Genomic DNA, 23205 nt, shown 5'->3' on the forward strand with positions numbered 1-23205 from the left:
CAGGACTATCATCATGAAAGACAAAAAGGAAAAACTAAATAACCCGCCCCTAAATAATTAAGAACAGAAACGAAGTTTTTGCCTTTGCAATGAGATAGGAGAGGTAAAAAGAAAAGCAGCTTCTTCAAAATATCTTTATTAACATTTAAGAAAATATAAAATTGTTCTCTATGCAGCAGCATGAAAACACATGAAACAAAAGTATACATTTAAGCCACTGTGACTGGTGAAGAGTAAAGACATTTCTCAGTATATATATAAGAAAACAGGTAAACTCAGATCAAGAAAATACCTCTTTCTCAAAAGCTTTTTGTGCCTTGGTTTACCCTGGGGACTCAACAGTTTATTCAATGTGCTCTCAAAAATAACTGTTTTTTTTAAAAGAACTTCTAAAAAACTAATATGAGCACAAAAATACAGATCACTGCAGTTATTTCCATAAAGTAGAATGCTAAATTAAATCTACACTGACCAAACTATTTTGTAAACCTCCATCCTGTTTAAAAGGAAAACAAACAAATAGAGCGGTATATAGAAAATAGTTTTTCTATATATAGAAGATTTCCAGCAACAGTTTCTACACCATTCCAACAGAGCTGTGTCCTTTCACCAATAGCAAATCTGAGATTCCCCAAGTACTCCCCATTCGCTAGGAAAATCAATAGCATTACCTGCAGGGTGCGTAGGGTTGCTGGTGCATAAGGCTTTTATCTCATTTTAGCAACATTAAAAAAAAACAAAAAAAAACACAGAATGTATACAACCTTGGCGCTCACCATTACTGTGGCCTCTTTAATACAGTCTGCTAAAGTGCTGTGGTTCAGTTTGACAAGCTTCATCACACAGCTAATGCGACAAACAAAAAGGACGACTGTAGTGTACATCAGGTGAAGGAGACCCGTAAAATCAGAGGGAGTTGTATTATTTAAAGAGACATGATTATTTTTAAAAAAGGAAAGGAGATTGAGGTAGCAATATTCCCCCCAAAATTTAAAAATTAATAAATTAAATAAAAATAGTAAAAGAATCCAAATTGAATGTGATGTGTACTTTCTAAATCCGGCCTGCACTTGTACATCATTTCCATAGATGAAGCATGTAATCTGTGTTAGAAAAACTGATATATGCATATGAAACACACCAAGCCATGAACTGAATTTTCATAATCACGATCTCATTTACCTAAATGTTTGGTGCTAAGTAACAGAAGTAGTAAGTAGTGGAAGACAAAATATTCACACCTAAGGAGGTTACATATTAAACAGCCTTAGTTTCTGCCTGCTTTTTGCTAGAAGAAATCTGCAGGGAATGAAGCCTGATGCCTGATTCCATGTGTGACAAAGCATTTAAAAAAAAACTATTGATAAGTGCATCGCTTTGATTTTGACTATGCAATACTAAGTCCAAATTTTAAAGGCCAAGCATTGGTCAGTAAAACTGAATCCCAGTAGTTCTCACGGTTCAAGCAAATTTTAAGAGGATAGGAACCTGACTCAATTTATCTATTGGAACATAAATATTTTTCATGGTTAAAAATATAAACATTTTTCACACTTACAAAATATGCACAACAAATATTACTTGAGACAAAACCTAGCAAACGGATCTGCCTATTGTCAACTTTCTTAGCTTTCTGAGAAGCTAATTAATTTATGCAGTCGATTGAGTGGAATAAATTCATAGTGTTGAGCAGCAGCTTAATTGGGACATAGTTATCTTACAAGGAAAAGAAACTACATACAAAGGAAAACAAGGTGCAGAATATTTCCCAGAGTCTGATGAAATACTTTTTTACTTTTCCACTTTTTTCACTGACTGTTTAAAAATATATGCTTGCTCCTAAGGAGAAAAAGGAAGACTTGGTTAGGGAGTAAATCTTGAAAGATCCCAGAGTTACAAAGATTTACACACAAGTCTCATCTTCCAACAACTGTACTAAAGTTCCTACACTTGTACTTACAAAATAAAGCAAAACAAAACAAAACACGAGACTGGAAGGTAGCTCCATCTACTTCACTTTCTGAGCTGGGATTTACACACCTACCTAATGAGTTTTCTCTCTCGCACTTTTTCCATCAAATCTCCAGAGAAACACATGCGCATACATGCAAACACACACGACGTATCGATCACTGTACGTACAGGTTCATCAACAACATGACACACGACACAAGTCACAACACGATAGTCAGAACAAATAACTAGGACAGTGAGAAATGGGCTTCTTTTAAAGCTTTCTTGGATCCTTAATGCCCCTATGCCTACACATTTCCTATTCATCCAGGCACTTTAAAGGATCAGAAAGACAAAACAGCTTGCATTAAAGGAAGAGAAACAAAACAGAATGTTCGCTATTCGGGGGCCCTGTAAAATCAGCCCCGGGACCCGGCTGCGCAGAAGTGCAGCATGAAAGAATGCCAGCCTGGACCCCAGACACCCGAGTTAAGCACCTTGCAAGCGAGGAAAGTAAATACATAATAGTGGTCATTGTCATTAAGAATAAAAACAGTAATAACGATTGTCACCACGGGGTTCCGTACAGCAGGTGCACGTGGAGCGGGCTTCTCCTGCAGCCCGGCACAGCGGCTGGGCAAAGCGAATGGCTTCGGCGCGCGCCGCCCGGTGGGGCGGGACCCGCTGCGCAGTGCTCCGCAGGCGGGTGCGCTCCCCGCCCGGCCCCGCCCGGCCCCGCCCTCCCCTCTGCGCCTGCGCATCCGGCGGCCAGGACGCTTTTATCGGCTTCCGGTTGCTAGGGCCTGTCTCCTTGGCCTCTGGTCGCACCTGGCGGTTGGGTGAGGGTGGCCTGAGTGCTTTCTTTCCGGACAGCATATACCGCGGGAAGACCTGCGAGCTCACTTGCCCTTAACCTGCCTACATTCCCAGGAAGAGGAGATAAAAAAAGGAAAAGCTGATTGTTTTGAGAAGCAGCTGATTGCCCTAAAGGAGAGCGTACAAGTCCAACGTTTCCAAGCATCTCTTCCAATAATAAGAACGGAAAATTACAGGCATCAAGTGGGACGTACTACCAGGAAGCATACCTTGAGTGCTTGTGTGCAAGTCATCCTGGGGGGATAAAGCGGCCCATTTGTGCAGCTCCAGAGCGTACCCGCCTAGACTGTCAACGGAATAGTGATGTCCCAGTCACTTTGATATTGTCGCGACTAAGCACACATATTTGGTTCTATCTTCTGGCGTCATTTCTCAAACAGTACTAATTGGGACCGCGATCCTGGAAAATCTCATTATACTTAAGACCATTTTATTTTTGGGTTAAATAGTTATGGCCCGAGTGTAGTGGTTGAAATTTAAAATAGGTCATTATTACAGAAAGGAAACAACTTATTTGTGAAGAGTTAGGTATTGTGGGTTTTCAGAGGCCATGGAAGGACTTCCTCACCTTTTTGACCAAAAACTCTTTCCAAATTTATAAATTGATAATATTTTGGAGGTAGAAAAAAGATGAGTGTCAGTTCTACTGTTCTGGAAAATCAGTATTTACTAGCTGAAATAACACTGACTGAACTTTTTGCTAACGTGAAATTTTAGAATGATCCTGATTGGTAATAGTATATGTATTTTTAAATTTTGTATTAATTATAAACCTAAATTTTATTTAGATTCTTTCTAGAAGTTTTAAGAAATTATTTTCTTCCCCTCTTTTCCTTTTATAGGAATTCTGCTTGGACCCAGTATAGTATTAGTGCAGAACAAGTTTCATTAGGATGTAATCTGCATTCGAATGAATTATTTTTCAGCAACAATTCAAACACATTCAAAAACTTTTCAATTCTCAATAGCTGTGAAAAACAGTGCTTATTAGTAAAATGCAAAACCATCCGCAACTTCTTAGAAGACCCTTACCTCCAAATCTCCCTAAGCTGTCTTTATGTCAGAAGAAAGCCCGTGCAGGTATGTGCATTACTCAGATGTTTAACTTTATTTTTTACAGAAGTCTCTCAACCTGCACAGCTCAGAATCGCAATAAGGACATTCACTAATAACCAGCAACTTACAAATGTTTGTTGTAAGATGGTAACATCCAATTCATTTCTACAAGTACAGTTTATCCTCATCATTTGTGGATTCTGTAGGAGTGAATTTACCTAACTGCTAGAATCTATTTGTAACTCCTGAATCAGTACACTGTACTATATTTTGTCTTTTTAGCTCCAAAATATACCATGAAGAACACTTTGGAGCAGTATATAGAGCTCTTTCTCAGTCCTTTTATAATAGTGAAACTGTGCAGGAGGCGGGTATATATGATAATTCTCGGACACATGCAGGGCATTGAAAACACACATGTTCCCCCCTGAGGTCAAAGAAAGATATGGCTGTGCCTTCTTGTTTTAGCTCTCATATTACAAATAACTGCCCTTTTCCTGGTCTAGTTAGTGCCATGCTTTCTGAATTCTGTACTTTCTGTTGGTGATTTAACAGTCTAACATAGCCCCTAAGTACAGTACAAGAAGGCTGTGATGTGCCTTATGGAGAAAATATATGCCTTAGAGAAGCTACCTTCAGGCCTGAGTTACAGCGTTGTTGGCTGAGAGTTCAATGTTAATGAATGAACGATCTATATTAAATAAAGTGTCTTGAAATAGAAGCACATATAAAACAAGGTTATGTATTGATTGGCTGCTGATAATGTTGAGACCAGAGGCTTGGAGGAACCTAACCCCGTATCTTCCCAAGAAGTAATGGCTCAGTGTTGGATAACTCAGTGCTCACTGAGACTAGAGAACAGAACTGCCACAAATCATGAGAACAGAGTGTACTTATAAGCACAGTGCTAAGAACTGGAGATATAATAGTGAGCAAAACCAAGTCTGCCACTCCTCTTTCTTAGTTACCCTCTGGTGGGATCCAATGATCATACAACTAAATGTAAAATTATCCGTGATAAGTGCTGTGAAGTAAAGATGAGCCACTTTTATGATTATAACTTTATATAATACCCTTAATCCTCTATTTCTGTATATGGTATTTATTAACTCCTTACTTATAAGCAATGGTAAAATTAGCATATTTCCTCTTCTTTCCCCTTTTCAGTCTCCTCTACCCCCTGATTTTAGTTGATTATATTAATTATTTTAGTGTCGACATTTATACTGTTAAAACGTGCCTAGTCTAACTTGATTTACAATGCTAAATCATTACCTTTTGATCCATGGCTATTAAAGATGTGTCAATCAACATACCTATGTTACATCCAATTTCCTCTCTCACTTTCCCTACCAACTTTTGTTATATCATTTCTACATTTCTATAATGGTCTACATTTCTGCATTTACAATCTGTTCTGTAATAATAATACCCACAGTTATGTAGATATACTGCTCACTACTAGTTCTTTGGTTGTCGTTTTTCTGTTTATCTTTTGGTTGAAGTTTATCCTCTAGTACAGAGTTTCTCACTCTTGCTATTTGGGGCTGGATAATTTTTTTGTGGGGGGGGGGGGCCTTCCTGCTTTTGACAACATGGAGATTCAATGACCTTAACTATTAGTAATCCTGTGTCTCCAAAGGTTCTTGGCAGAGTGCTTTGCATATAGTAGATGTTCAAAATACTCGAATAAATGAATGAATACTTAAAATGACTGAAATACAATTTATAAAAATGAATATTCAAACACTGAAATAAAAACCTGAAATAAATACCTGCAGTTTGCATACAATGCTAAACGCTGTAGGGAATGAATGACACGATTGATCTGGTCCCTGCCTTTCAGGACTTTTCAAGAACTTTAGTTAAACTCTAAAGATGAGATACACATACAGTAAGTACCTTAAATAATAATACAAAGAGCACAGAATTTATGCCCAATTAATGGTACAGACAGTAGTACTTCATAAATGTGAGAAACCCTGGGGCAGGAATGGGGTGTGCACTAAGACTTGAGGAATTAGTGAAAGTGAAATGAAATATGTTTAATTATAGAGGAGACCCGTGTAGTTTTTGATGGCAGAGGAGTCTATTGGAAAAGTGGAATTTTAACGTACTAGAAGAAAAAGAAAAGAAATCATGGGGATGGGGAAATGTATCAAAAAATAGGGAAGTCTATGGGCTTCCCTGGTGGCGCAGTGGTTGAGAGTCCGTCTGCCGATGCAGGGGACGCAGGTTCGTGCCCTGGTCCGGGAGGATCCCACATGCCGCGGAGCGGCTGGGCCCGTGAGCCATGGCCGCTGAGCCTGCGCGTCCAGAGCCTGTGCTCCGCAACGGGAGAGGCCACAGCAGTGAGAGGCCCGCGTACCGCAAAAATAAATAAATAAATAAAAATTAAAAAAATAGGGAAGTCTAAATTGAGAAGACAGATATCTTCATTGGGCAGATTTCCCTAAGCACCTCTTCTCTCTGCACCCAGTCAGAGTGCTTACCTTTATGGTCCCAGAGTACCCCCTATCTACCCCCTTACTGAGCTCTTATTCTCTAGTGTAACTGTTTACCTGCCTAGTTTCTATATTAAATCATGAGATCTTTGATGGTAGTAAGGTTTGTGCTGTGTGATTGTCCCCTCAGCACTATGTGTACAGCTAGCACATGTGAGGTGTTAAATGTTTGCCTAATTAAGTAATGAGAACAGTAAGTATGGGTTGTGTTAATCAAGAAGGATGGATTGTATAAGGTTTAAGGTAGACTTTGGCAAAGGAAAATGATTTAAATTGGTTGGTAAGAGAAAGTATTCCACACCGTGTGAGCAACAAAAGAAACTCAGGTCTACCTAAAAAAAGAAGAGTGTCAGAGAAGGATAAGTGATCTCACTTGATCTAATAGGTAGGTCTCCGTTCTAAGCAAGAATAGCAACGATGTACTGGGTGATTATAGCACAAGGATAAATGGAACGAATGACGGCGGTGTTATAAGGAATGGAGAGAAGAATTGGGACTATTCTGTTAAAAGATACTTGCCATACCCATTAGGCGGTGTAGTGTTTATTGGAAGTAGACTTAGATTTGCTGTAAATGTATATTGCAAACTCTAGGGCAACCACTTTTTTAAAAATTTTATAAGTATAATTGATATGCTAAGAAAGGAATGAAACTGAAGGAGAGAAACTGACTCATAAAATTCTCACCTAAAACCAGAAAAGACAGAAAAAGAATGGAAGATTTCAAAAAGACAAAGAAGTAAAACAACTGCAATGAATAGAAAACTTTACAAATGTGGTAGATGTTAAGCCAATGATGTCAGTAATTCGCTAAACCGTGAATGGTGTAAGTGTACCAGTTAAATGACAGAAACTGTCAGAGTAGATAAAAGACAAGAGCTAATTATATACTGTCTGCAAGAAACTTCCTTTAAATATAAAAACACAGATAGATGAAATGTAAAGGGACAGAGAAAGATACATCATACTAACACTAATCAAAAGAAAGCTGGAAGTGTATATATGTCAAGGCTACTCCCTCACTTCGTCCCAGCTTCCTATCCCCCGCCCTCCACCCCTGCCACAGTGTCCTCAAGTCCATTCTCTATGTCTGCGTCTTTATTCCTGTCCCGCCCTTAGGTTCATCAGAACCATTTTTGTTTTTAGATTCCATATATATGTGTTAATATACAGTAATATCTTTTTTCTGACTTCTTCACTCTATATGACGGACTCAAGGTCCATCCACCTCACTACAAATAACTCAATTTCATTTCTTTTTATGGCTGAGTAATAGTCCATTGTATATATGTGCCACATCTTCTTTATCCATTCATCTGTTGATGGACACTTAGGTTGCTTCCATGTCCTGGCTATTGTACATAGTGCTGCAGTGAACGTTGTGGTACATGATTCTTTTTGAATTATGGCTTTCTCAGGGTATATACCCAGTAGTGAGATTGCTGGGTCACATGGTAGTTCTAGTTTTAGTTTTTTAAGGAACCTCCATACTGTTCTCCATAGTGGCTGTATCAATTTACATTCCCACCAACAGTGCAGGAGGGTTCCCTTTTCTCCATACCCTCTCCAGCATTTATTGTTTGTAGATTTTTTGATGGTGGCCGTTCTGATTGGTGTGAGGTGATACCTCATTGTAGTTTTGATTTGCATTTCTCTAATGATTAGTGGTGTTGAGCATCCTCTCATGTGTTTGTTGGCAATCTGTAAAACAGATAGCTAGTGGGAAGCAGCTGCATAGCACAGGGAGATCAGCTCCGTGCTTTGTGACCTAGATGGGTGGGATAGGGAGGGTGGGAGGGAGACACAAGAGGGAGGGGATATGGCGATATACGTATATGTATAGCTGATTCACTTTGTTATACAGCAGAAACTAACACAACATTGTAAAGCAATTATACGCCAATAAAGATGTAAAAAAAAAGAAAAAAAAGCTGGAGTAGCTATGTTCATTGGCTTGTTTTCTTATTGTTGAGTTGAAGACCTCTTTATTTTGGATGCAATTCCTTTAACAGATGAGTGTTTTGCAAATATTTTCTCTCAGTGCATGGCTTGTCTTTTTATTCTTTTAAGAATGTCTTTCACAGAGTAGAAGTTTTTACTTTTAATGAAGTCCAACTTAACCATGTTTTCTTTCATGGATTGTTGTTTTGGTGTCATATCTAAAAAGTCATTCTGAATAGCACAAGGAACTCTATTCAACACTCTGTAATGACCTATATGGGAAAATAATCTAAAAAAAAACGGAGTGGATAGATGTGTATGTATAACTGACTCACTTTGCTGCACAGCAGAAACTAACACAACATTGTAAAGCAACTATACTCCAATAAAAAAATACATTAAGAATAAAAGTCACTGCCACACCTAACATCACCTAGATTTTGCTCATGTTATGTTTTGTTTTAATATGAGAGAGAGAGAAAGGAAAGTTGAACATGGTGGTGTAACCGTTTTATGGAACGAGCTAGCTTTGATAAGTTCCATATAAGCAGGAAGCAAACATTATCCTTCTCCTACTACTGCTCTTTAAACTCACACGGCACACATCTCTCTACCGAGGCTTTTCTAGTCACTTTCATCTATTAGCCTTGTCTCATTTTTAGATATTAAGTCCAATCTAAATCAATACTTTCATCTAGCATGTAATTAAACCTTGCCCTTTCTCCCAGCTCAGACTAGGTCTGCTAATTTTTAGACAAGCCAAGGGAAACAGGGGCATGATAAATGCGTCCATCTTGTTCTTTTACTTCTCTTCCCCAACTCATAGTTTCTGGTATCTTCATAGGTGTGGCTAGGAGTGGGAAAGAGTTAAGGAGTTAAGAGTGAAGGTGAGAATCCGTCATCAGTCTCTGTACCCCCCTGAAATGCCAGAAGGTAGAGGTCAAGTAGATTCAAGGATTCTCTTGCCTTACACAAGTTGCGACACAGCAATGGGAGGGCCAATACATTTCTGTTACTCTGTAGGTATAAGGGGGTTGGGGGAACCATGGCAGGGAATGATGAGATGTTATCTTCTCCTTGTGGCATACACTCCTGTGCTCTGTAGATGGTTCTCTGAGAATCCCCCTCACTTGGTTTGAGGTCAGGGTAAATCCTCCTCTACCCACCACAAGGAGGGGAAGATCGGAGAAACACATAGCTCGCCAATAGCTCAATTCAGAAGAAATCCTCTCTGCGAATGTAGATCAACCTCTAGCCATCTCTCATATACAGACAACAGGTGAGACTTGGGCTTGTTTTGGCCATCTCTTTGCAAATCTTGCCTTAATGAATCTCTTATCTTCTCATCAGAATGCTGAAGTCCTCATCATTTATTGTACTCAACTGAGATGATGGACAAAAATGTTATCTAACATTCTGTCACAGAAGAAAGAGAAAGCACGATTTGATATAGTGAGGTCCCTAAGAATGCAGGCACAGTGCATTTTCTGGACCTAAGAGAGACAAGAATACTTCTGGTTGTAACCTGAGTGAACTCGTGGTACCCTGTAGCCAGTATCAGCATGTTATCATGTTCCAAAGCCATCTTGGTCTGATATCTGGCTTTGAAAAGAAATGTAAATCTTTGCTCAAAGAAGTTTCAAATGAGGAAGTGATAATGATAAATAGCGAAACTTCACTGAGTCATTTTTACCTCTCCATATTGCCAGAGTTTTCTGTGGCAACTGCTCAAAAATCTCCCTTTATGTCCTACTCTTCTTCATCCATTCTGTTCTTCCAGGAGTAGCCCCCTACTCTTTCTAAATCTAGTATAATTTAGCCTTCCTGATTCTCCAATTGTTCATGCAAACTTTATCCCAGTAAGGTAAGCAGAAGTCCTGATAGCTGAGTGAGTGTATACAGAAACGTTTTTATAAGGTGAGAGAGGGTGAGTGGATAAAGAAAAGCTATGAATGCTGAGACGTTAATAGTTCTGCCCCTGACACCTTGATAAACATAATCTAATTCTGCCTTATTTTTTTTTTTCTGGTTTAGGAAAGACTGGTGAAACTAAGCTACCACGTGTACGGTTCATTCCAGATAAAACCGCTTCATTTGAAAGAGATAAAACTAGTTTTCCTGATGTTCCAAGAGATCAGTCACAACCCCCTGTTAATATTCAAAATCTCTTTCTTGATCATCATGTACAAAAAAGAGTGACTACTATTTCAACAACCACAAAATCTTCTAAGCATGTCTATTGGCACATTCCAGAGACTGCTACTGGTTCCATATTTTTTCCCAAGTGTTGTTCAGCTTCAAGTCGAATTTTTGGGAAAGAAACAAGCAAGATGGAAAGTTCCAGAAAATCAGAAGAGCCATTAAAAATAACAAATATTTATGCTAACATTTTAAAAGAGATTCTGATTCTCTCCTCAGAGTTCTCCAAACTACCAAGTGCCCCTTCTTCAGTGCCCACTCCCAAACTCAAGGAAGTTCATTCTGACCAGTTTTTACAAATGAGCAGTACCTATACTTTTAAGCAGCCCCTGTTACGTTTAAGTGCAACAGTGCCAATCCCTGTACCGAGGACTATACCTGTTAAAGCTGAAAGTCAGCAGTCTGACCGTTTACAATGTCGTACGGTGACACTAAATATTAAAGATTTTCCAGGTTCCATTTTCACACCGACGCCAGTTTTACCAAGGAAACCTCTAAGACAGTCTGTGATAGGTAAATCCAGTCTGAACATGGTCTGTAATAATGGGGTCAAGTAGAGCAAAAGGGAGAGAAGGCATCCAAGCATATGGTGGTTCCCCCTTGGGTCTGCAGAATGGGATGGTGGGATCCCTTTTCACCTGTACATTTAATATATGGGGCAGAATGCAGTAGCAGAAATCCTGACCTTGCAGGTCTGCCAAGGGCAAACTGGGAACTCCACCCAGATGGTGGTGATGGGAACCAGATAAAGCAGTTCAAAGGATCAGAAAAGCTCACATAAAGGAGGAGTGTGAATGAACAGTCGTCTGTAAGGTGGTCTAGATGAACTCTAGAAGCAGAATGCCAGTGCTCATGGATGCCTTCATGGGCACTTTTCCATGGATAACTTCAATTCATTAAAAGATGAACAATTATAATGAAGTCATAATACCCTCAACATGAATTTTTACACGAATTTAAACATTATCCTATTTTAAATTTTTTTCCTAGAAAGTCATGTAAGAGAATATGAACGTGTAGAAAGTGTCCCAAAGCAAAGCATGCTGAACGTATGTGAAGGTAAATGCTAGGTTTATATCATTCTTTTAAAAATTGTATATATGATTATCTCTCCATAAAAGTATTTGTGATTTTGTGTGTTTGTGTATATGTGTGTGATTCACACATATGTCCCACCTCATTTTCCATTCCTTAAGCTATTTACTCAGCAACTATTTTTAGAGTGTTGACTATAAACCCAACTTTGTACTGATGTTGGGAACATATAAGATGGAGTATTCTTAATCTGGATGGAGAAGATAGACATGCAATCATGACAGTTAACTGCTTGCCATGTGCCAGCACTGTTTTAAGTGCTTTGACCTTAGTTACCTAGCAGAAACAAATGAGAAATCATCTTTAGAGAAAGATTACATCATCCTACGTCTCACACTATTTCTATAAACGATTTCACAAATACAGTGTATAGTAAACAATTCACAATTGTCAGGTACACAAAGAAAAACAAAATGAATGAAAACTAGCAGCAACAGTAAGCAGTAGAAACATACCCACAGAAGTTCCAGCTATTAGAATGATCAGATTCAGATTTTGAAATAACCTAATGACTTTTGGTTCTAGCCAAGATTGAGTAGCTTGTATTGGACAATCCCTCCCACCAAAATCAGTTATTAAAGCTGCCCACAAATATATAAAATAACCACTGAGGTTACTGGAGAGTAACCCTTGCAAGCATGACTTGAGTGGTTACCATCTTTGAAATAAGCTGAATTAGCTGTACATTTACCTTGGCTTTTTCTTGAGGGGATTTGTGGTGTTGGCGAACAGGGCACAGGTAGAAAGAAGGTGATAGTTTTACTGGATTGAAGAGATAGCAGTCAGACGTCAGAGTTGACAAGATAGCTGGGATAGAGGGGTAATATATCAGAGAGGAGAGAACGGAATTCAAATACCTGCATACAAACTCCCTTAAGAGTGTTGGCTGATTTCTAAGCTGGGCATGTACAGGACAATACGCTAAGAAACACAGCAGAAACCATCAGCTGAGATGCTAAGGAAGTGCGCCTAGATTTTGACAGTTGCACAGAAGGCAATTATTGGAGGTCAAGCTCTGCTGAAATGAAGGGGCCTTAGTAAACACACTGGGCTTTCAGTTGCAGACCCAGAAGACCTACGCCTTGGGAATAAGAATGATGCTCTAGGAGAAAGGACAAAACTAAAATAGTTATCCCCTACAAAACTCAAAACCAATCCTTGATAAATCAAAGTGGTACTTCCTGCCTAGTCAAAGAAAACCTAACACTTATTAGAGACAGATAATATTATCCAGACCCTTTAAAATTTTCATTCACAATGTCCAGCATTAAACTTAAAAATCACAAGGCATCCTGAAAACAGGATAAAAGGTCTGGGAACCAGTAGAAAGAGGCAAAAGAAAGAGAACCATAGGATCAGGTATTGGGGTTTTCAAACAAGGATGTTAAAATAACTATGATTACTATGTTGAAGAAAATAAAAAGTTGAAGAATTTTATCAGAGAACTGGAATTTCTGCTTTTAAAAATTAGAGTCATATAAAATTTTAGAACAGAAAAAGTAATATAACAAATTAACGATTCACAGATGTGTTTAGTAGGAGATTATACACAGAAGAACACTCCAGACATAAAACTTTCTCTTTTTTCCCCAGTTGTATTGAGATACAATTCACATGCAACTCTGTATAAAGTTAAGGTATACGATATAATGATTTGATACATGAATATACAGTATGGTGAAAGGATTACCACAATAAATTCAGTTAATACCCATCACCTGACAACTTTTTCTTGCTACAAGAAATTTTAGGCTTCACTCTCTCAGAAACTTTCAAATATACACTGTAGTATCATTAACTACAGCAGCCATAAGACTTTCTGAGCACACTACCCTTCCAGCAGTTCCCTATCCCTGTCTGTGACATAAATTAACCACTGGGTCTCCTCCACATCATAGGCCTAAACCAGTCATGTTACCATTTCTGACTTAGGGAGTTTATTCCACTCTGGTGTTTCCCTCTTTGAAAAGTTCCCAGGGAAGTTTAAGCATCCTGAGATCCTTCAGAGATCTTTCAGGGAATTTCTAACCACCTCTGCACCTCCATCTCCCTCCTTTTCACTCAAAAATCAACTGCTTGAGCTTAGCCCATAAGTGTGGGTGGGCAGGAAGCAGGCCACAGACTTAATTCTTAACTCATTCTCCATTCCTCTTGCTCCATTCCCTCCCAAAAGACAAGGAATCTCCATATCACATCATACATCTTTCTTCATTCTGTGGTTAACTTTCACATCGATTGACCTGAAATGGGCACAAAGGCCTATTTTAGAAATTAACAACTGAACATTGTTTTCTTTGGTCTAGGATGCCTCGTTTCTTCTCATTGAAGCAATGGTATAAGAATTATTCAGATGATAAAATATGTTGCAGCAAGTAATACAGCAAGAATGGCTGGGAGTGTAAAATATATTTCAAAATATTTTCCTGCCACACCTGGGTGTGTGCTTGAACATGCCATTTTTGACAAAAGGGGAAACCCACAAGGGTTGTGATAAAGTAAATGTAGGTGGTCGCTGTTCGGCTACTCCTGAGTTGTCTGCTTCCCCCCACCCCTTTCTTGTGTGAGGTCTTTAAACTGAGGGAAGAGCTTAGTTACATAGGGTATTTGAATCATGCATCAATGCGATATTAAAGCAAAAAGCAAGATTTCTCCTTGGGATATGATCTCTATCTGATATATGCTTATATGATGTCCTTTATTCATTTTGTGAAGAAAGAAGTTGTTTATGTAATTCATCATAAAATAAGATGTTTTTACATATAGCACAAGACTCAGACTGATGGAATCTAAATTATTGAGGTAGAAATCTATGAGCTTATGGTTTTCTTTTGGGAAGAAAAGTTTGCTATCTAATATTAGTCTGCTATCTAATATTAAAATGTTTGGCCAACAGAACCAACTGAGGTTGGGTGGATGGAGGTTATAGGGAATCTCCAACATGAGGTTGGGTGGGTGAAAGTTATGGGGAATCTCTTCCAAAGGAGGCATCCAGGTAACCTATTTATGATGACTTACTGTTATCATAACATGAATACCTTTTAACTTTCACTCTAAGTGATGACACATTTACGTTTCCTGTCTTGTTTTGTTTATTTAGGTAGCATTAAATCTAGAAAAATCGAAACCTCAGTGTCACATATCGTACATTGTGAAGGTTTTAAGGCTGTTGTGGCAACACGCTATGGAACAGTAACAGCCATGACCAAGATGGCCATAGTAACCTGTCAAATTCATGGAAGAAATGCACTTAATCTTAAGGTATACTACGTCTTCTCAATGGCAACTTCCTGTTGTATTATCGGTCATTTTTGTTTTAGGTTTCCTAACTTAGGTTATTCTCCATGGTATTGAAGGAACAACATAAAGTGGTGGTGGTTGAGGGAGTAATGGAGTTGTATAGTAACAAAACTTTTGTGTGCTGTTGAAGTTAACTTGGTATCAATCCAAACTAGATGTTTTAAATTTAGGATGCTGATCGTAATCTTCATGGTAACCACTCCTAAGAAACTATCTTAAAAATGTACACAAAAGGGAATGAGAAAGGAATCAACATGACAGATTACAAAAAATTAATTAAACACCAAGGAGGCAGAAATGTAGTAAACGTGGAATAACAACAACAAAAATTCCAGAAAAGGCAAAACTATGGTGACAATAAATATATCAGTGGTTGTAAGGGATTTTGGAGGGAGGGAGGGAAGGATGAATAGGAGGAACACAGGGGATTTTTAGGGCAGTGAAATTATTCTGTATGATACTGTCATAATGGATACACATTTCATTATACATCTGTCAAGACCCATTGAATATACAACAAAAGGTCTGAACTCTAACATAATTTACAGATTTATGTTGATACTGATGTGCTAATGTTAGTCCACTGATTGTGACAAATATACTGGTGTGTGAGATGTTGATGTCGGGAGATGTACTGGATGTGTGTGGGGAAGGGGTATGTGGAAAAGAAAGATCTCAAATAAGTAACCTAACTTTGCACTTTAAGGAACTTGAACAAAAGAGCAAACTACACCCAAAATTAGCAGAAAGAAGGAAATAAAGATTAGAACAGAGATAAATGAAACAGAGGATAGAAAAGCAATAGAGAGAATCAATGAAACCAAAAGTTAGTTCTTTGAAAAGAATGACAAAGTTGACCTTTGGCTAGACTAAGAAAAAATAGAGAGAAGGTCCAAATAAATAAAATCAGAAATGAAAATGGAAACATTTCTACTGGCTTCACAGAAGCAGAAAAGATTATAAGAGAATACTATGAACAACTGCATGCCTGCAAATTAAATATCCTAGACGAAATGAAACATTTTCTAGTAAAACATAAATTACCAAAACTGACTCAACAACAAATAGAAATTTGAGCAGACCTATAAAAAGTAAAGAGATTGAATAAATAATCAAAACCTCCCAACAAAGAACAGTGCAGGTCCAGATAGCTTTATGGGTGAATTCTGCTAATCGTTTAAAGAAAAAGGAACATATATACTTCTCTAAATCTTCCAGAAAATAAAGGAGGAAGGAACACCACCCAATTCCACTGTTGTGCTGGTGGAGGGGGCGGGAATCCCACATCACCCAACAGTTCTTGGACACCAGCTGGGTGTCCTACAATTCAACTCAATTCTGACACTATCTACCCAGAGATAACATCAGATTCCACACGTAAAGTGCTCAGTCCCATAAGACTGCTCTACACTTCAGACGCCAATCACAAGCCCAGGTGGTTACCTGTGATTCTGACCAACCAGCTACAGACTGGAGGTTCCAAGGACCCCCTCCAACTCAGGATGCCAATCACAAGTTGTTACCTATAGTTCTGATTGACTGGCTATAAATCAGAAATTCCCACGACCCCTCCTGATTAATTCGCTAGAGTGGCTCACAGAACTCAGGAAAGCTATTTACTTACTTGATTACTGGTTTATTACAAAGGATATTAAGGGATGTGAATCAACAGTTATATGAAGAAAAACATAGGACATGGTATGAGGAAAGGGTGTGGAGACCCTACACCCTCTCCAGGTGCTACTCTCCCCAAATCTCCACGTGTTCACAGACCTGGAAGCTCTCCAAATCCTGTCCTTCTGGGTTTTATGGAGGTTTCATTAATAGTATAATTGATTAAATCATTGGCCACTGCTGATTGAGCTCAGTCTTCAATCCCTTTCCCTCTTCAGAGGTGAGGGGACTGAAAGTTCCAACCTTCTAATCACATGGTTGGTTCTTCTGACACCCAGCCCCTTTCAAAAGTCACCTCACCAACATAAATCCAGTTGTTGTGGAAAGGTGTTTGTTATGAATAACAAGACACCCATTTCGCCTTTATGGTTCTGAAGCAATTTCAGGAGCTGAAGATAAGAGAATTAAGTATTATGACAAAAGATGCTCCCATTGCTCTTATTGTTCAGGAAATTCCAAGGGTTTTGGGAGCTGGTAGCGAGGAACCATGGATAAAGTCCAACTATATATGAGAAATATATTTTGGTCATTCAGATGACCAAATACATTTTTTAACAAGTAAAAATATCAACAACATATAACACATTTTATGCTATCAGTATAACCCAGATATCAAGGGAAGATAAAGACACCACAAGAAAACTACAGATCAATATCCTTTGTTAATTAATTAATAAAATTGCTAAATCCATGATAGGATTAAGAAAAAAAGAAACACTAAATACCAAATTCAAAATTTAAAAAGGGGAAATCACCACATTTCCTACAGACATTAAAATAGAAAATAATGAAATAATAAGAACAACATTTTCCCAATAAATGCAACAACTGTGATGAAATGGAAAAATTTTTTGAAAAACACAACTTGCTGAAACAGACACAACAAGGACTAGAACATCAGAAAAGTCTTGCACCTGTAAAAACCTAATTGAAATTTTAATTAAGAGCCTTCACACAGAGAAAGCTCCAGGCACAAACAGCCTCACTGGTGATTCTATCAGACAATGAAGAAGGAAATAATATCAGTTTAGGCTAACTCCTTCAGAAATCAGAGGAGGAAGAACACTTGCTAACTCATTGTTTGATGCCTGTGTAACTCTCCTACTATCTCTTCAGATATTGCTCCCGTCTCATTCCTTTTGTCTTCTTCTTATCAGACTCCAGCTACATGTATCTTAGGCCTTTTCATCTTGTCCCATATATCCCTTACTCTCTTCCTGTATCCCTTTTACTTTCTGTGCTTTATTCTGAGCATTTTCTTCTTACCTAAATTCTGGTTCATTCATTCTCTTTTCAGCTTTGTGAAATCTGCCGTTAAACCCTTTATCAAGTCCTTAATTTTGGTTGGTTTCTTTTATAATCTAATTTCTTTGAACTTTAAATTCTTTATCTTATAATTTGATTTTTCGAGGCTATTAATCACAGTTAACTTTTTTTTTTGTTTAACACATCTGACATATCCAAAATATGGACCTTCCATGGGCCTATTTCTATGGTCTATCATTTCTCTTGATTTTTGTCCAAGTATCTTTTTGCACGTCTTTTTATTTTTGATTGCATGATAGATGTTGTGTAGAAATAATTTGAGGCCATAGATAATGTTATATTCTTCCAAAATTTTTTTATTGTTGCTTCTGACAGGCAAAGAGGCTAGGGGATGTTCATCTTAATCTAATCAAAATCAGCTGGTTTAATGCTGGACTTTAATTTTGGTAGAGATTTCCTGTTAAACTTCTTTCCTAAGGCTGTAGCCTTTTAGCCACCTCATATCACGTCTGAAGTCCCTTCTCCTTGGGAAGCCCTGAATTCCAATTTTTGTCTCCCTAGCCCTGTGAGACTGGCTATAGTTCGCCACCACAGCTTTGGATTAGGCAAATGACTTTTGGAGAAAAATAGTGTTGAGTGCTGTGTTTAACACCCTGAGATTCCCTTCTTTCTGGAATTTTGGCTTCTTAAGACCTAGCTACTTTAGTCATTCTCCAAGTCTTTGTTGTGTTGTGTTTGTTTCCATTTTTGGTTTTAGTTGAAGGGCTGGTTTGAAACAAGGCTGTTGCCCATTAGTATAAGTGAAAAAATCAGATTATCTGGTTTTGAAGTGAATTACTTTATTTATTTATTTCTTTTTAAATAAATTTATTTATTTTTGGCTGCGTTGGGTCTTCACTGCTGCACACAGGCTTTCTCTAGTTGTGGCGAGCAGGGCCTACTCTTCATTGCAGTGCATGGGCTTCTCATTGTGGTGGCTTCTCTTGTTTCGGAACACGGGCTCTAGGCTCACGGGCTTCAGTAGTTGTGGTGCATGGGCTCAGTAGTTGTGGCTCGTGGGCTCTAGAGCGTAGGCTCAGTAGTTGTGGTGCATGGGCTTAGTTGCTCTGCGGCATGTGGGATCTTCCCGGTCCAGGGCTTGAACCTGTGTCCCCTGCACTGGCAGGTGGATTCTTAGCCACTGTGCCACCAGGGAAGTCCCAAAGTGAATTACTTTAAGTCAGAGGTTGGCAAAGTTTTTCTGTAATGGGACAGATAAGTAAAATTTTAGACTTTGAAGTCTACATGGTCTCTGTCACAATTAATCAACTCTGTTGTGTAGTATAAGAACAGCCATATTACAACACCCAAACTTAGAGTGTGGCTGTGTTCCAATAAAACTTTATTTATAGAAACAGGTGGCAGACTGTAGCTCACTGATTCCTGCTTTAAATCGAGGAAGAGTATATCTTCTAAAGAGTTAAATGGAGCTAGTCAAGAGAAACATCTACTTACACAGTCATCAATATTATTTTAAAAGAATATTTGACTCCAGAGTAGAATCCTGAGCTCTGTGGGGATGATATAAAAGAATTAAAAGTAATAACTTCTAATCTATCTCATGGACTTATTAAGGAAACAGATTTTACATGAATAGAATTTACACAAAAAAATGTACTGATTAATTTAATACAGACTCAGTGCATCAATGCTTAAATGTTGCTAGAGCAATTCAAGAGCTTGAGAAAGCCTCCACTTTCTTGGTGTTGTTTAATTCTTCACATCCTTATCATGGTAACTGCAGCAAACAGGTTTTATGATGGGATGGTAAAAGAGAGATCCAGCATACCTATGCTGGGCAGACCTCATAGTATATCCACAGTGAAGGTTCCTGGGATTCCATAAGGCAATAAGAAGGTCCTGGATAGTCACTCATTCAGCCAATATTTATTAATAAGCCACTATGTACCCAGTGGTAAACTATGTATCTCATTATGTATCAGTGTGCAAAACAGAAAAAAAAAAACCTATTTCATGGAGCTTATACTTTAGTGGGATGAGATCATACATACATACATTTATATATAGTCTGTCCTCTGGTGATAAGAGTTATGAAGAAAAATAAAGCAAGTGGAGGGGACAGAAAGCCATCAATGGGGCACTGGTTTGAGAGGTTGCTATTTGTGATAGGATGTGATGACTTACGAGCAGACAGCTGCCTATAAGCAACCTGTGAATGAAGTGAGAAGATACTTCATGGGAATAGATGGGGGAAGAGTTTTCCAGGCAGAAGAAAATGTAAAGGCACTAGTTATCTGAGCACACTTAGTGGAATGATTACAGACTGTGACAGACACTTTCCTGCTACATAGTTTAGTGTACTACTAGTTATGTCGAGAAGAGATGAATGTTTAGTGACAGGAAGAAAGAACACCTACTCTTCTATAGGTGTATATTTCTACCAACATCTAGACATTTACAAATATTGATACTTTAATAAGAGGTTAGTCTTGAAACCAGTACTGTCAATTCTAAGATTCTTTAGCCATGAACCTCATCTCTCTCATACAGTGCATGCCATAACCCAATGCATTGGTAGCAATGCCTCCCTTCACTATAAGCTGAGGTTTGATCCTTCAGCATTAGAGTTCCTTGGTTCATTCAGCTGAACACTACTGATTCTATGATACTTAAGAAACAAATGTACCAACTTTCCTGGAATATTAAAGATACTGGGGGCACTAAGCATGTCTTGGTCAATTTGGGCTGCTATGACAAAATGCCATAGAGTGGCTTAAAAAATGGACATTTACTTCTCACAGTTCTGGTGGCTGGGAAGTCTGACACTGAGGTGTCAGCCAATTTGGTTCCTGGTGAGCGCTCTCTTTTTCACAGCTGACTTTTTGCTGTATCCTCACATGTGGAGAGAAAGAGATCTCTGGTCCACTGTTCTTATAAGGACACTGATTCCATCGTGAGGGCTCCATCCTTAAGACCTCATCTAATCCAAATTACTTCCCAAAGACTTCACTTCTAAATGCCATCATGTTGGGGATTAGAGCTTCAACAAATGAATTTTGGGGGAACATGAACATTTAGTCCGTAACAAAAGCATATGTTTTCCTCAATCAGAAATTGGCATATTTAAGCAAGAAATTTTAAGAAGACGTTAGATTAATAGAAAGATAACAGAGAAATAGAAGTAGAAACATGAAAAAAAGAGGGGGTAAAGAGAATTAAATATAAAATATATTTAATTACTTATTTCAGCATGTAGTGGACAGTCAATAAATGTTTGCTTGTTATTAACTGAAATAATGCCTTTCACACATGTAACACTATATTTATTACAGATGTAAATACTTAGTTTTTCTATTTTTTTCTTTACATATTTAAGAAATTATTATCATGAAAGACTAAAATAAATGAATGGAAGATTATTATAGGCTTGTTATTAGGTCACACATTTAGATTATGTGCTCATTTTTTTAAACACTAGTATAAAATATTTTGTGCATGGTAAATAATTCTTATCTCTTGTCACTTTCTTTTAGGGCTTTTTTCTCCTGAATTGTCCAGACCTAACATCTTTGGCTTTCCAATTGATATATCTTAATTTATCATATAATAACATCGGTTACTTTCCCACAGAAGTGAGTCCATTTTTATTATTGTATATATTGTCATAATTTATTATTATTAATAATTATAATTTAAAAATAGACACTTATGATACCCTGGAGTTACTATAAATAAATATATTTTGGATTGTATCCTAAAAGGCTCATTTTTAGAAGTACCAAAAGTATAGTACATTTTTCTTAGCAAGTCCCATGACACAATCCCCAAAGACTGTGTTATGGTCAGGCTCTCAAATATGTTCTCATAATTGTACAACGTATATAAAATTATTTATTTTTCTGATTCTGAATAAAACCTAAGATATACTTTATCCATGCTAATTGGAAGCTTTAAAGGCAATGTTTAGTGACAAAGTAATATGATGTTGTAACAAGTTTTAATTACAATAGGCTGAAATAGGATATTCTGCTTAATAAAACATACCAAGGATAATCAGATATGGGGTGAGATGATTCAATGTCATTATATAAACAAGTCATTATAAGTAATTAGGACAGATTATGTTTTCAGTGTCTTTAGTCATTGTTTCATTGGTCACAGGGTGTTTTGTTGTTTTGTGAATTGATTTCCAGAGTATTAACTTTTAGTGAATTAATTTCTAGCAAATTGACTTGCTTTCTATTTCAAACATGTAGTATTGGAAACATATATTTTCCATAATTTCTATGATATTGTGTTTTTATTTTCACTAGAAGAGTTATTTCTTCTTTTCTAGTATATCACACTAGTTTTATTAATTTGACTAAGACAAATTGACAAGAATTCCCAAGGAATACAGGATCTTAGTTCTTCACATTAATTTTAACCTTTCTTCTAAACAGTCATATATGAGGCTTGTGCATCTGCCAAAGAATACTCTAACCACTCAAGCAGAATGTATAACCATATGGGAGATTTTCAGGTGTAAAATATAAAGCGCTCATTTTTAAAGTGATAGAAATAAGTAGAACTTGCCATTAAAATGCAGATCAGTGTTGTACAGCTATAGATAAAATGTTCCAATGAAAATAGCAATATCCAGGCTTGGAAGGGCCGTACTAGGGGTAGGCAAATGATGCCAAGTTATTAGCATAGTGTAAGTGAAATGAATAGAAGACTAGAGGCTGGCATACATGTGGTGATTGGACAAGTTTCATGGAAAATTCAAGATGGTAGACTCTGGCAGAGACAGAGCCTACTGAAATAGTTTAGGACAGGAAAAGGTAGAAGCAGAAATGGTAAATATAACAAACCATATAAATATATACTTGGTCTCCTTTCTTCTCTTAGCTTCTTTAAAAGACACAAAATCACGTACAGTAGTAATTAATTATAATAATGTATTGTTACGTTTGTAACATATATAGATGTAATATGTATAAAAATTATAGTACAAAAAAGGAAGAGGGAATAGAGCTATCTAGGAACAACATCTCCATATCTCACTGGAATTAAGTTAGTGTAAATCTGAAGTAGATTCTGGTAAGTCAAGGTGTATATTACAATCCCTAAAGCAATCACTAAGAAAATAACTGAAGAGAATACAGTGGGGAAAAAATCATTAAATTAATTTAAATGTTATACTAGAAAATATCCAGTTGATGCGAAAGAAGACAGTAAAGGAGGAACAAAAATGACATGACATTTAGAAAACTATAAGTGAAATTGTGATGTAAATCCAACCATGTCAATAATAACATTAAATGTTAATACATGAAACAATCCAATAAAAAAATACAGTTTGT

The 23205-nt window shown here is 37.5% G+C and overlaps 1 protein-coding gene across 1 annotated transcript in view; it reads left to right on the forward strand.

Moving 5' to 3' along the window:
- The first annotated feature begins 3824 nt into the window (after positions 1 to 3824).
- The window catches only part of LRRC63 (leucine rich repeat containing 63), a 41931-nt gene continuing 22550 nt past the window's right edge, over positions 3825 to 23205 (forward strand). The window contains exons 1-5 of the mRNA XM_027116119.1: positions 3825 to 3909; positions 10364 to 11041; positions 11519 to 11587; positions 14721 to 14881; positions 21394 to 21492. Of these exons, the coding sequence (XP_026971920.1) occupies positions 3825 to 3909; positions 10364 to 11041; positions 11519 to 11587; positions 14721 to 14881; positions 21394 to 21492 (1092 nt within the window). The remainder of the gene's footprint in view (positions 3910 to 10363; positions 11042 to 11518; positions 11588 to 14720; positions 14882 to 21393; positions 21493 to 23205) is intronic.

Source organism: Aethalodelphis obliquidens, unplaced genomic scaffold (genome assembly GCF_003676395.1).
Source record: "Aethalodelphis obliquidens isolate GAN/ISIS:26980383/991018 unplaced genomic scaffold, ASM367639v1 scaffold16, whole genome shotgun sequence".
Classification (NCBI taxonomy): Eukaryota; Metazoa; Chordata; class Mammalia; order Artiodactyla; family Delphinidae; genus Aethalodelphis; species Aethalodelphis obliquidens.